The sequence below is a fragment of the Oenanthe melanoleuca genome, chromosome 5, assembly GCF_029582105.1.
Source record: "Oenanthe melanoleuca isolate GR-GAL-2019-014 chromosome 5, OMel1.0, whole genome shotgun sequence".
In the NCBI taxonomy this organism is placed as follows: domain Eukaryota; kingdom Metazoa; phylum Chordata; class Aves; order Passeriformes; family Muscicapidae; genus Oenanthe; species Oenanthe melanoleuca.
In genome coordinates, this window is record NC_079339.1 from 5,421,177 (window position 1) to 5,436,193 (window position 15,017).

Genomic DNA, 15,017 nt, shown 5'->3' on the forward strand with positions numbered 1-15,017 from the left:
ATGGTTGATTCTCCAGTCCAGAGCTGGCTATTAATAAGAAAAAGTAAGGTGGCAAAGAGCTTATTAGACTCAGTAATGTTCCCTAAATATTGCCTGTAGCTGGAGAGCTTGAGGTAGTTTTTATTCAGATTTTAGCTGGTCTATTACCTAATTCTGGTACTTCTCTATAGAATTACTGTTTTCCACTGATGTAGGCATATGCCTGAAAAAAGTTTTTTTAAAAAAGGGGTTACAATGTTCTGGGAAAATAAACTATAAATTAGCATTACTGCACTGCACTCAAAAGCAGACTTGCTGGGGTTTTTTTTTAATCACAGTAAAATGAGATGTCATTTGTAGTTAATTCACCGTGAAGTTGGTATTTTAAAGCAACTGTCTCCTCTGTACAGCTGACATCACAAGGAAATCTTCCTATATGGAAACTTCTTAGTTGCAAAATGGAAATTTCATTAACATATGAATATTTCCATTTGCTCAAATACAAATATTTGCCCAGAATTTTGAATCTAGTTCTCTGTTTTCTTTGAATAGATTTAGTCGTGATTCTGCCTCTTGAAACAATTTTAAATCCCATTGCTTGAGTCCTCAGAATCCAAGAGAAACCCAAAGCAGATATGCTTGCACACAGAACGTGTGAGAGATGTTCCTCATGATAAACTGGACAGATGCTAACTTAGGAACTGAGCACTCTACAAAAGGACTAAAGCACCATAGACTCCAACAGAGAACCTATTCCAATGCCTCAGTCTGAGCAAGGCTTTTGTACAAAATTTGGCCTTATAGGCTCTCAGCTGTAGGAAGTTCAGCAGGAACACAGGGCTTTTATATTTAGGGTTCAGAGTTTGCTGCTCCTCATCTGCACATGATGAACCTCATGTAGTACTTAATCAGAACTTTTGGATGAATAAACATCCAACACTGTGTAGCATCAGCCAAAATGAACAAAGAAAACAGGAACAAACAAACCCCCCTTCCCCAGTGATTTCCAGGTGCTAAGTACATGGCAAAGAGAGGCCTAGCTAAACAGGCAAAAAAATGCTAACGTGGATGTCTGCAAAGCTGTTCTCATGTTCTCACTCCTCTCTCCAGCCACAATTGCTATTGTTCAGTAACATCTTGCCTTTCTTAAATACATTATCCCAGAGGCAATACCAATGTCACTGATGAAGGCTTGGACTTGGCCTGTGTTGGATCCATCTTGGACAGGCCAAAGCTTCTGGCAGCTTCACCAGAGGAAATTCCCTACTCTCCCTCCCCTACCAAAACTTTGTCACACAAACCCAATACATATGACCACAAGTCATACAAATAAACAAAACACTAGAATGTTAGAACTATTTGTTACTTGTCAATGTATCATCTCAGGTAACATAAAAGATTAATATAGCTGATATTCCTTTAATTAGAAACAAAGAAAAATACATAGATGCAAAGACCTGCACATAACAAGCTACACAGGAAGGTAAAAATATTACATAAAAAAGCCAACAAATCACCACCACAAAATAACTACCCCAAGCCCAGTGTCTGCTTAGTGTTTTTTCCTTCCTGGCTTTTAAAATCAAACTCTTACATATATATATATATATATATATGAGGCAGAGTAAACACTGATGAGTTGTCTCCTAATGTGAGGGTCAGCTGAGTGGTGAATAGTGTTCTTGGTTTGGGAGATTGACACTGAGATAAAATAACTTTTTCTTCCACTGACAGTTACTTGCTAATTTGCAGACAATGCCCCCTTGATACTCAGAGATAGCCTTACTCAGATTTTTCTAGTAAATATTATTTGATCTATTCCCTGGTATCTTTACAAATGACAGCTTTGTTTTTTCTATCACATTAAGATATCACCCTTGCCATTTTGCAATAATCACCGCTGGGGCAAATGCTGCAAACAGCTTGGCAATAAATGGAGCAGGACAACCTCAGCCACCTGGAACATCTGCCATCTCCAGGTCTGTCACACCCTCAGGAGTGACATATCAACCATAGCTACTGTTCTCTGTAATAAGCTAAGCACCACTTGCTTCAGCCCTTGTCTCACTCTATCCTGGCTTTGCTTCCCCTTGAAATCAGAGGCTTTAGGAAGAATCTCATGCAAAGCCTTGTGCCCACAGCTGCACAGCTGGTTTGTTTCCCAAAATAAACCTCAATTCTTGTTTTACAAAAGATCATAGATAGAGAAAGGCGGGGCGTTTTGACATTTAGCTTACCATACTCATGGAAAAATCTCTTTCTCTGCTTTGCTTTGGTTTTTATTTGCTCGTTTTTTAAACCAGGCTCCTTGACTGAAATGTCTTTGATAGATACACACCTAAAGATTAATCAAGCTTAGCAATAAAAAAAATGGCACATATAAATACAATTCTCACATTTTTTCTAAACATAGGGTCCAGAGGAATAGAGACTATAGGGGGTTTTACCCAAAGGATTGCAGAAGACAATATATTCCAGAAGCAGCAATTTAAGAAACGAGAACACAGAGACGGTATGCAGCTTCTTAGACAACAACTGCAGATACTGCCAACTACGATGAAATAAATCAGCTAAAGACCTCCCCATTCCCATGATGTAACATCACATGAAGATGTAAGCACAGCAACATTTCATTACACACCTCTGAAGTCAGTGAGATGATCAGTGAGTGAGAAGAATCTATATATAACTACTGCAACACAGCAAGCCTTGATTTACTTACTCACTTGCAACACAATTAATAGAATTCAAAGCACACTTCTCGGCCATGGTACCTACTGAAAAATTACCTCGCATCCCAATATTAGACAATTTTTTGGGATTTCCTGAGTAATTATCACATCCTGATGCTCTGCTGCCATATCTTACCCTTGCTTCTGGTTATAATCAGCAGGTAATTCTTTGGCATCTCTCTATCATTCTATGTGATGTGACAGCATATTTCCCAGTGCTTTACAATGACTAAACACACATGTACTGCTGTCACAGAAGTATCCACCCCCATGAACTCCAGCCTACACAAAGCCCTTCTAATCTACTAGAAACATATTCCCCATTTCTTGTGTACCATTTCAGACAGCAGCTGCCACAAGACAGGGAAGAAAAGCTGCGGTGCACTTGTGCTGAATCCGTTCTGGAGGCAATGCTCTCCCACTGCCAAAAGCCCTCCTGCAGCCTCTGATAAAATACTGAACTTTCCTTTCCATGCCCCTAGTTGGGAACCCACTGCTTCAAACCCTTCTGCTGTTTCCTGCTTATCACCCAAAATTATAATTTGTGCAGACAGACACCATAAATAACTCCCATCACTGGTCAGATCCCAGAGTGTTCAGGTGTATTTCTTAGACCTACACACAGGACTCCAGCACATGCAGGCAGGTGTTCAAGAAATGCCTACAATTTCCAGGGATTCAATCATCTGTTTACTCCTGCCTTCGATATCGCAAGTTGTCCTATCTATCTGATCCTCACCACTTCATCAGTACACAAATACAGAATAGCTGTTCACAAAACCAGTATTAAAACTCCACTAACCTTTGGCTCATCCACTGTCAGAAAAAAAGAAGTTCAATGAAAGACCTAGAGTTTTTCTATTCTAGAGGTTGCAAAATGATGAGATGGATGGAAAATTGGAGCACTTGAGTTCATGCTGCCAGCAATTCTCACAGTGTACTGAATTTGTACTCCTCTCTGCACACCAAAATGTCTCTCAGAAGCCTTTAGCAGGGATCCCTTCCAAGGATGCATCTGGGCTCAAGCCCACAGTGTTACATATGATTACGGATGCCTATCTCCAGCTCAGCCATCATGCTGAAATCCTACAGCAATGTCACTAAAATTTCCAACAGCAAAGATTTCCAACACAAGTATCACAACTGCGTTAAATACAATCAAATAGTAATGGTCACAGAGATCACAGGTTTCAGCCCTGACCAGAAAAACACAAAATGAACAAAAAAGAAGTGATTTGAAGATAAAATCAGATCCTAACTATTACAAAAATTCAGTTAGAAGAATCAAGCACATCCTTAAAGAAAGAGCATTATAAAGAATGGGTGGAAAAATTACTTGACAGCATCAGTGAATATCAATTTGCAGTTCACCTTCAAAAAAGGAAAGATAGCCCCACAACTGTTATGATGATTTCTCACGTCAACCAAAGCGAATGGCAAGAGGTAATTCTTCTTAGCAGCATGTTGAATTATGTATCTGTACATAAGCCTTAAATGTGTATTTTAATTTCACCTGAGTAAATTACCAGTATAAATCCTACCCTTCTCAAATATCCCTGAATTTTTAATTAACTTAATATCATCATTTCAACCAGGCAGTCAGAAACTATGAGTAACATATGATTCATATTCAGAAGGAAACACACCTGCTTTTCAACAACATTTTTAATTACTGGCTCATTTTACCCTTTACATGGCATTGAAGCCAATTTGGGTCATGCTGTTTTTAGCTGGTGATGAGCCCTTTCAGCTCACAAATAATGTATAAGAAGTTGCTGTGTTGTCAGTTTGAAGGACATTTTCAAATGCACTGTGGTAAATTACACATCACTTTACTTCTGATACGCCTCACTTCACTATGAGCTTCTACCAGACAAGGTTTTGCTAAGAACATCTAGGCTTTGATTTGAAGCATAGCCCCACCATTTCATTCTCTTAGGTCTGTGTCATAATGATTGAGGGAGTGGTACCATATACTAAATAAAACAAAGTGCTTATTTCTAATGTTAAAGATAACAAGAGAACAAACAAACATAGGGTTAGAATACCTAGGTGTCCTTTAAAAACTGCACAAACTGCAGCGAGACAATGGAAAAGCCTTTACTGAACTGCCTCCTGTTCCTGAAAGCACTACATCTTTTAGGAGTAATCAGTGAAACAAAAGGAACTCTGCTTCAAGGGTGGTTCATCACTGCTCTACTCTGAGCATTTAGTCTGGCCAGGACACCTTCAGAAGGCTGAAGCTGCTCTCACAGATCTGATGTGCACTTAGCCACTGAAATATGTATATGATGTAAGATGTATCTGCTGAAGTTTTCAAACCCTCCAACACAACTAAAATGTGACCAGTTCTCATACACAAACCCTGTTCATTCTCAAACCAGCCTGTATGTCAGATTTCTCAAAGTTAGCATCATTATCTTGATTTGTAGCATACTAGTAAACTCCATACATCTTCAAAGGAAAAAACAAACTGCCTTCTGGTTCAAGTTGTATAGATTTTATTCACAGAAGCTATCGCCTTCTGACATCTACCTCTAAATTGCTTGATATAATGAGAGTACCATACTTGCCATGCTTCCTTTAGTTGCTGTGCTAACTCATATTGTAGATCAAAACAATACAAAAGCATGAAAAACATAGGAGCCAAAAATGGTTATGTCCTCCATTAATCAATTTTAAACCATCACTTCAATAGTTTAGAGAATCTGTGTTCTAGATATAAAAGTCCCTTTACAGCTATAAGAAAAAAGAATGTTCTAAGATCCCTGGGTGAAAGAATCACAGGCAGAGGAGCTGAAATCTGGCCTGAAGTCCTGGATAGGAAGGGCACTTTTGGGCAATGCTGGCAGTACCATATTGTCACATACACAGAACACAGCTCCAGTATCCTGCATCCCTCTGAGTGTACTGATGTCTCTGAGTAACAGAGGTTTTAGGAAGGAATGAGCAAATTATACATGGGTAACCAGCAGGAAGGATTAGCAGCTGGGGAGCCATGGCAGATGGGGCTCTGAGGTAGGAATGTGTTGCATTAGTTCCTCATGATATTGCCAGTACTTATTGCTGAATGGCAGGAGACTTTGGAGTTTTTTTCTATTTAAAACAGGGCTACAGGCAAAAAAAAACAAGCACTCCAATTTATTCTAGATGAGATGAAAATATTAATGTCCTAGTTCATTCTTAAATAATCATAAACAATGCTAAGAACTAGAAACAATGGGCTTTTAGTATACACTGACTTTGCCCATAGAAGTATTTAACAGTTTTCAGAAGCTACTTATAGCAGATTTGTTGAAAACTGGGTTTAAGTGACTTTAATAAAGACACAAATTACTCTGGGTTACAAGTGGTTCCACTAACTTAATTGTATGAGTTATTTCTCTGTTTTCATTTTTTCTTCCTAAAAAAATTCACCAATTATAATTTCATTTATATTACAGCATACAACCTGCACTAACAATCCACTTCATATCCAAAAATAAATACATGTGTAAACAGTTATTAGCAAATGTGCAGTGCAAAAAACTCCCATCTTTGAGTTAGTTAAGTAATACATAACCTCAATAAATACAAACCCCCAAAAAATCACAATCTGCTAAATAAAGAAAATAATAAAAGTCCTATATGGAGTTTGATGAGATCCCTTTCTCCTCATTTAAGATAGACAAGGAACCAGTTCTTCGTGAAATGAACTGAAAGATGGAACTATGTGGCAGAAGCAGATTCTGAAAAAGAAAAATCTGGGAACAGGCAGAATCTAATCATGAGATAGTGAGATATCTTTGAATAGGCTGTGATTCTATAAAAACTGTGACTTAGAAACAAATCAAATATTAATAATTCAATAACTTGAAGTGAAAAGCAATAATCTAAATTCTGGTCTTATTTGCACAACAAATTTAGTAAAAGCAGAAGGAAACCTTGACCTTGCACCACAGGAAACTGGTGGAACAAATATTTTTCATTTGATGTCCCTTCTAAATAATGGAAAGTGCATGCTGAAAGCAAAAGCAGATACACCCCTGATAAAATTCAACATGGAAGGTTTCAAACAAGACAAACTTTCAGTGCAGAAAAGGCAGAAATGGAACAGTCCTATCTTCACTGGAGAGAAAACATCATGCAGAAAGAAAGACTGGGAAGAAATTACTTCTTTCACATATCATACTTCTCATTAGCAAAGTGGGTGTTTTTCAGTAAAGCTTTACCTTTCTCACAATGACTTCCAGTGAATCCAGAAGGGCAGAGACATTTGTTAGGAGCTACACAAGTTCCACCGTATCTGCACCCTTCTTCACAGAATGCTGCAAGATAAAAGGAATATGTGGGTAATACTTAATTTTTATAAATAGTATTTGTAGGATAATAGGAAAAATATCTAAATTCTAAGCAATGAACAGAATTTAGCATATTAAAATTCAGTCCACCTGCAAACACAAAGAGAAGTAACTCACTAAAATGACAAGAGGAAAAATCTCACATTACACTGCAGGCAAGCCACCTCACCAACAAAAGATTAGTAACCATCTGGAAGAAGAGAGGAAAAGATACATCATATTATTTTAATGGGGCTGATCATCTTTTCATTATAGCAAATATGCATATGACAATTATAATGCTCTGCTAATCCACAGAAAACAGGGAGGTTGGATGGTATTAAATACTGTGTTCCCCACTTTTATCAAAACTTCACTGAAATCTCTGTAAACACATAATATTTTTCTTTTTTTTTTTTCTTTTATTGTAAATGGCAAGGTATATTTTGTGTAATTAAGAAATTAAATAGGGTGAGGATCATGATTGAAAATACAAGCAGGGCTCAACCCGAAATGTCTCTACTTAGATGTGATTTTTGATGGAGCAATGCTTCAGAAGTATATGTGCCCAATAACTAGGATTTCAAACAGCTGATGGATCTCATCTTTTCCTGTGAGCTGTGTGATGTTCCTCTTGCTCACAGCCAGTTTGGCAGAAAGTCCACTGAGCGTGCAAGAAGTCTCCTCACTGTTTAAAATTACTCAATTTTTTATTTCTTTTTGTTGTGACTGTGTAGGGAGGAGAGGAGAGGAGAGGAGAGGAGAGGAGAGGAGAGGAGAGGAGAGGAGAGGAGAGGAGAGGAGAGGAGAGGAGAGGAGAGGAGAGGAGAGGAGAGGAGAGGAGAGGAGAGGAGAGGAGAGGAGAGGAGAGGAGAGGAGAGGAGAGGAGAGGAGAGGAGAGGAGAGGAGAGGAGAGGAGAGGAGAGGAGAGGAGAGAGGAATAAGGACACTTCTCTACCCCTACCCCTGACATACTCCTTCCTCTTCAACATATATTGAACTTCACAAGTGACTGAGTGGCTTTGACTGCACTTATGAGAGAAGTTACAATTAATATTTAAACAGCAGCTATCTGCATCTAAGCTAATAACAGATTTGCAAAGTGTTTCCTGCAAGCAAAAATCACAGATGGAGAGTTGGCAAAGAGACGTTACAAATGCTGTGAAAAGGCTTCAAGTGATAGATAATGGAAGAAATGTTTAAGATTTATTTTCCACTATACCAAAAAGACAGATAAAGTGAATAGAGTTCTAAGCATTAAAAAGAACCTTTTGCAATTGTTAACCACTTAGAGGCAAAAAACCACATCATTGTATCTCGTGACTGAACTGATAGAAATTTGCCTTACTGTAAATATATAATTCATAGCATGCCATACTGTTTTATGGAGAAGAATGCTGAAGTGTTTTAGACAAGACCATAGTAGAATATTATAAGCGCCCCTGGAGCAAGGCAGTGCTGGGGAGGAAGCACAGTCACATTTCCTCCCCACCAATGCACACAATCCATATGGGAATCTTCTACAATATATCTATTTTGAAACCAGCTAATTTCTGATCGAGAAGAAGAGAAACATGGTTTAAGAGTAGTTGTAGGGGTTTTTTTGCATATAAATATTTGCAAGAAAGTGTAACTGTGTAGAAAGCTGAAAGTACTGGTAAGAAATACAACTCAAAGGATACAAAATCCACGAGGAGACTCAAAAAAGTCCTTCCAGGGCTCTTGAAAAAATTTTTACTCACCTCTAGTCTCAGCATTCTCAGAGAAGGGCAAGTTAAATTCTACATCTACATGTTTTCTGGTTTGAAATTGTGAGTAAACAGAGCCTTTTGTGAAGTAGTGATGTATTTCTGCACAACATGAAAAGAAGCAGAATTTGTGACAGAGCAGATATAAAGGAAAAATTAAAAAAAATATTGGCAAAAAATTGAATAGTTCATCCTTAACATATCCCATATTACACTGGGAAAGAACCACATGGGGGTCTTGAAAGAATTCGTAAAGTGGGAAAAAAGAGGATGTTTATTGTCTATAACAATCATGCATGTCCACTGACAGTTATTAGCACTGATAGGGATAGGCAGGTGTGTTGGTCTCATGTGCTAGGGGAATGGGGTGGAGTCGCCTGAGGGAAGCCGCACGACGCCGGGGGTAGGAGGGGTTGTCCCCTCTCTGAGGGCTTCCCGTGTGAGCTGCGGGGACCAATCGGAGAGCTGGTTTAGTAGTGGACAGCTCGGGAAACCAATTAAAAGTTATTTCGCTTTCACAAATCACATGGGATTAAGTTAACTTGCTCTCTTTCGGCTCCTGGGGAGGTGGGGTGGCCTCTGGCCGGGGCACCGGCCCCGCGGTTCGGCTCCGGGCTCGGCGGCGGGGGGCCCGGTTCGGCACCCTGGCCCCAGCTTGGTGGGGGGCCCCGGCCCCCCGACCGCACGGCTCCGGGCAGCCCCTGGCTCCGGGCGGCCCCGGCCCTGGCCTGGTGGCCTCTGGCTCTGCATGGCTCCGGCCCCGGCCGCATGGCTCCGGCACGACCCCGGCCCTGCTGGCCCGGCTCGGCTCGGCTCTGCAAGTGGCAGAAGAGGCCTCCAGCTGCCCATGTGGCTTCTTCATGATCTGGATACAATTTTAACTCTTTTTAATGCCTGGATAAGATTCTCGATCTGCTGAGCTCCCCTGAATGAGAAGAAATAAAGCATGGAGTCCACAGAGGTCAGCGGAATGAAGATAAAGTTCCTGATGGGAAAAGATTGAAAAGATGCAACTGGTAAGTAGCTGAAAACCTGTTTTGTGGGGCTATGAGGGGATTGTGACTACACTAAAATTCCTTAAAACTGTGAAATATACTTGGGGAGGATGGGTGCTTGAGAAGAAGATTTTTTTACCTCGGGGAAATTGGAGCTCTCTGTTTTGGAACTGGAATATGAATAGAAACATTTGATAGAGAAAGAGATAAAGAGAATTTTGTTTTTCAGCAGCCTGCCTTTAAAAGTGGTACCCCAAGTGTGTAACATAACCCATATCACAGCTCTGGAAGCACTGTGGAGATGGGAGGGGAGTCATAATCTGCAATATTTTCCTGGGCAGATGTAGATTATGAAGGTGAAGACACCCCCTAAGCCTAAACTAAAAAAGGAACTTTTCTCTCTTAAGTGAACTGAAATGATTATATGGGTGGATAACAGCCTGAAGTGTTTTCTGTATGATGTTGTTAAGAAATATGGAATGAAGGGAAGGGAGGAGGGAATAATCTAGGAATCTTATTCTGAATTATTTTTGTGTTTATTAATAAATTTCTTCTTATACACTTTTAACTTTTGAGCCTGCCTTGTCTCTACTCCTAAATCCTATCTCTAAAAGAAATTAAATATATTAAAATCGGCAAACCCAAGTCACACCGTGACAGCAGGTGAGAAGGCTTCAGTTATAGCTTTCATGCACTTTCTTTGCCACCATAATGGATACTACCAACTTAGTCCTGTGAAATACGTGCTTGTTACAATAAATCCTGTTAGGAGGTCAGCAGAGTGAGGCGGCATTTTCTTCTGTTCTCTTAAAAAGACTTCTAAAAGGGAAAGGGGCTGTGACAGGGCTGGTCATGTAAAAGAGGTTCCCCTCGGAACTTGTGTGTTATGTCAGTGCAGCAGCTGGATTGACATCCACAGGCACAGCCAAGTGTGTCATTCACATCTGGGAGAATGGCTGGGATGCCTGCCATGGGCCAAAACTCCATCCTCCCACTCCTTCCTACAACTATATCTCCTATATGCATATTCAAATGTGCCAGCACTTACTTGGCATAAAATGTTACTTTCCTTTATATCTCACATTTTAGCAACTTACAGGGAAAAACCAAACAAAACCAAAATATTTGCTCAGGAACACCCTAAGGAACTTCTGCACTACAGGTTCGTGTGAGAGAGGACTTTGTACTGCCCAGGCACCAGCTTGTTATACAGATGTTGGAGGATGAAGCTGAGCAATGGGCTGCAGGAAGAAAGAATGCAACTCTCCTTTTCAATTTTTGTAGATGCTGAAAGATTCTTCGCAGCAGAGATTAACTGTGCTTGCCTTTGTCACTCAGGCTTTGGTGGTTTTATGGGATATGGTTCATTCTTATATTTTTATGCAAGAGGAGAAAACCCCAAGGAAGAATGACAGTATTATCTTGCCGTTTCTCATACATTCTTGTACAAACCATCTCATTCCTGCATTGTAGAGGCTTGCATGAAATAGAACATCAAACCCATGAATCTCAGAACACAGTTAAAAAATCAGACCAAAGGCTACTGTCCTTAACTGCTAAAAAAAGAGCTCACAGTAATATATGCAGTACTGATAGCACTACTCTGAATAATAAAAATGCTCAATACCTCTAATAATAGGTTTCAATTACATTTCAATATACAGCTTCAGTTGCTAACAATTTTACCAAACTTCATTTATTTGAACTCTTTTCTCTAATAGGCCAGCCTCTGGCTGCAGCCTTTTAACACATTTTCTCAAAATTAATTCATTTCCAATAATGAGATTTTTCCTTTACAGCAATAGCAGAAGAAATTAAATAAAATCCTTACAGCCCTTCTCTACCTGTACCTTATGAACAAGAGGACCCAACTGATAGCAGCTCAGCAACTGAATAGGAAAACTGGAGTGCCCATGCCCTCCTGAAGCCAATTGCTTTGGGGCTTATGCTTTGTTATATGTCATATGGGCTCTGGGATATGTGGTTTGGATATATCTGGTTCCATTGTGGTTTGGACCTCTCAAAATCAGAAGTCAATATGGGGGTGATGGAATTACCAATACCACAGAACCAGCAGTTATAAATGTTGATTGCGGACTCCCTCCCTCCTACTCAAAGTAACACAAGAAAGACAAATCATGGCAGGATCAAATAGTGCTAATGTATTCCCATAATTAGACCCTGTCTCTGAAATTATTTGCAGGCTGGCAACCTTGACAAAAAGGAGAGGGGTTACTGAATTTACCATAAAAATTTTATCAGGAAAATTAAGTGAAGATGCCATTAGGGTAAAGTCTACACAAGTAAACTTCTGTTGTTTAGAGGCTCATTCAGTATTCTGTATGTGAAAGAAACAATCTATTGATTTCAGGAGGCTTCTGCCAAAGTCAACAGATCTCTCGAATGCCAACAGATTTCTTCCTCCAAAATAAAAGACTTTATTATATAAAGACCTTTCCTAAATAGACATAATTTCTCTCCAGAGGAGGAATTTTATTTCTGTTGCATATCCTCTTTGACGATGCATCTATAGAGAACAGAAACAGCCAAAAATAAAAGTCTGCTGATACGTCATTTTTGTGATGATGTTGGAGGGGTGGGTGAGTCTTATTGCAGAGCTCCAAAAAGAGCAGCATGAAAGCACCATTCTCCTGGACATGTACAAGCTGCATTATTCTGGTTTTTGTATGGCAGCAGAGTACAACTCGGTGGGCTGTCACAGCAAATACTGCAGCATGGAACCTTCAAGTCAAGCAAATACCTCTCACTTTGAAGTGTAACCCAGTAGATATTACAAAACATTTATAGTTTAATATATAAAATTGTTTTAGTAAAAGAAAATAAATAAATAAATAAAACCAAATAATTACCCGACAAATTTAAAGGAATAATGTTACTTGACTCTGAAGAGATACAAAGGTCACCTTTCCAAATAAATAATATATATTATTTTTTTATATACTAAATGCCTGTGAAGTAAAAAAAATGGACATTCAGGAAAGGCAAGGAAGGGGTCAGACACAGACTTCCTGGATAAACAAAAATATGCAGCATTTGAAAAGAGACAGGCTAGTGTAACTTTACAAGGAATTTGATAATCAGTTAACAGGCAAACCACAATTTCATTAGCTGATTTGATTTACTCAGAAAAGTACACACAGGGGTGCAGCTGGTAACAATCCAACTATGTAAGCCAAATACCAGAATAATCAGACGATACCAGTTTCCCAGGTGGATTTAGAGGTCAGCTAAGAAAGTGAAGAGAAAGCACACAACTAAAATAAGAGAGCAGTAGAGGCTTTGCTCTTTTTCTCTGTACTCAAGTGTGACACTATCATCTATAAAAGTACAAAACTTCTTTTGGTTCAGTGAACTACATCCATTGGACACAGGGTGCAACTTATTTCACACACAGTCTGTCAAATGCCACTAGAGTCCTTTTACAGCTGGCTGGAGTCAGAGAAGGACAAATCTGGCAGGAATGAATTTTGGACAAAAGAACAGTCCTGGAAAATTTTCTTCCAGCATGCTGAAGCAAGAAGGGGTGTGTGGGTCAGTCTTTCAGCCAGGATGCAAACACATCTGAGAGTGGAAGACAAACCCTCAGCTGGGCAGCTCTCACTTTTGTGAGGGGCTTGCAATACAATTTATGCTTCAGATTTTATGTGTGGTATGTAGGAGGGTTATTCAATTTGGGAAGAACCTAAACATTTCAGGTTTTCTATCAGCTGATTGTAAAGGTATTATTCCTGAATCATTTTTCTAAAAATTTCCCACAGAATTATTTTTCTAGAAATTTCACTTTGCAAATGTAATTAGCATAATTGCTGCCTAGTTTAGTCAAAAATTCAAATCCTGGCAGTACAAAATGTGTAAGTGTATAAGAGCTAAATTTGAATAAAGAATAATGAACTCAGATTTTAAGTTAGGAAATGAAGGTTTTTTAAAGTACTCAGGAAAGCATGAAGGAATTCCTTCAAATTTGGCTGGCAACACACACACAGTGAAAGACAGAAAAAAGGGCAAAACAGAAAAGTTCCTACAAGGATTATGAAGAATAACAAGTACATCACAGAGAAATCATGTCAAATATAATAGACACACTGTGTCAATACTGTGTGTTAGTTTGTGTGTCTATGTATACATTTGCATGCTACATAATATTTATCGAAGTGGCTAACTATTATTTTAGTTTGTCAGTAGGCTATTTCAGCTGATGTAGCAGTGAATCTTTTTAACTTCCCAGAGCTCTGTCACACAGTACTTGCAAAATTAAGATTTAGGTGAATTTGGAAGGCTGAGCATATCTCTCAGAAGGCTTTGAACTCTGAGCCCTTTCTTCACTGTTGTTTGGTGCTAAATTCCCTTGTTGCTTGGTGTTTTGCTTGACTGATATGTAATCAAGCTGTGGTCATTTGTAGGCAAGCAGCAGGCTTGAAAGCACCTGGATGTTTTCAGTGTGGGCTCAAGTGCTCTTTGGCTGGAAATACTGAATTATTTTGAAAAATGAACCCCAAACTCCTGAAAATTAGTACAATGAATCACAGTGATAAATACAAATAATTTCCTTTCCACTACCCCATTAATGGAGCTTACTTTTGAATGTATAAGTTACCCACCCTGATTACTACATTTTCACCTAAAATCTTTTCTAATGAACAAACAAGCTCCATTTAAGTAAACTAATTCAGAAAGGCATATTGAATAGACAGAATCTGTCCCTTCTGCTCTCTTGGTAAAATGACATATACAAAACCTTTATTAATGTCAACCTTATTTTATGGCTCTGAAGACAGATATGTGACAATTGAAAATATATTAGAAAAAGATCAATAGAAGCAGTAAGGGACAAAAGCAATATAATATAAATTGTCCTGTGATATATTAGGCTTTTGAAAGCATCTCTCACATCCCCAGATAACTCAGGGGTGCTAAATGAATATTCTTGTTGCCATTTTAGTGCTCTGATTCCTCAAGGCTAGACTCTTCAATATTTTTAGTGCACCATTTTAAGCCAACTGCAGCTGTCTCTCTAGAAACCTAATAATAAGCATGACAAAATAGGGCAGAATACTTCCTCCATAAACCAACTCAACATCATCTTTCAAAATTCAAGTCAACAGCTTGAACTGCAAAACCAAACTGAAATTTACTTTGAGAAATGACCTGATGCATGGTACTACTGCAGTTTTTCTTTGCATCACAAAAATGTGCTTATTGTACTGCCTATTTGTTTTAGCAATT

General features: G+C 38.9%; 1 protein-coding gene across 2 annotated transcripts in view; it reads right to left on the minus strand.

Annotated features, from left to right (window-relative positions):
* NELL1 (neural EGFL like 1) overlaps positions 1-15,017 on the minus strand; it is a 282,345-nt gene that overhangs the window by 58,134 nt on the left and 209,194 nt on the right. For both annotated transcript variants that reach the window (XM_056493636.1, XM_056493635.1), the window contains exon 15: positions 6,923-7,018. In XM_056493636.1, the coding sequence (XP_056349611.1) occupies positions 6,923-7,018 (96 nt within the window). The remainder of the gene's footprint in view (positions 1-6,922; positions 7,019-15,017) is intronic.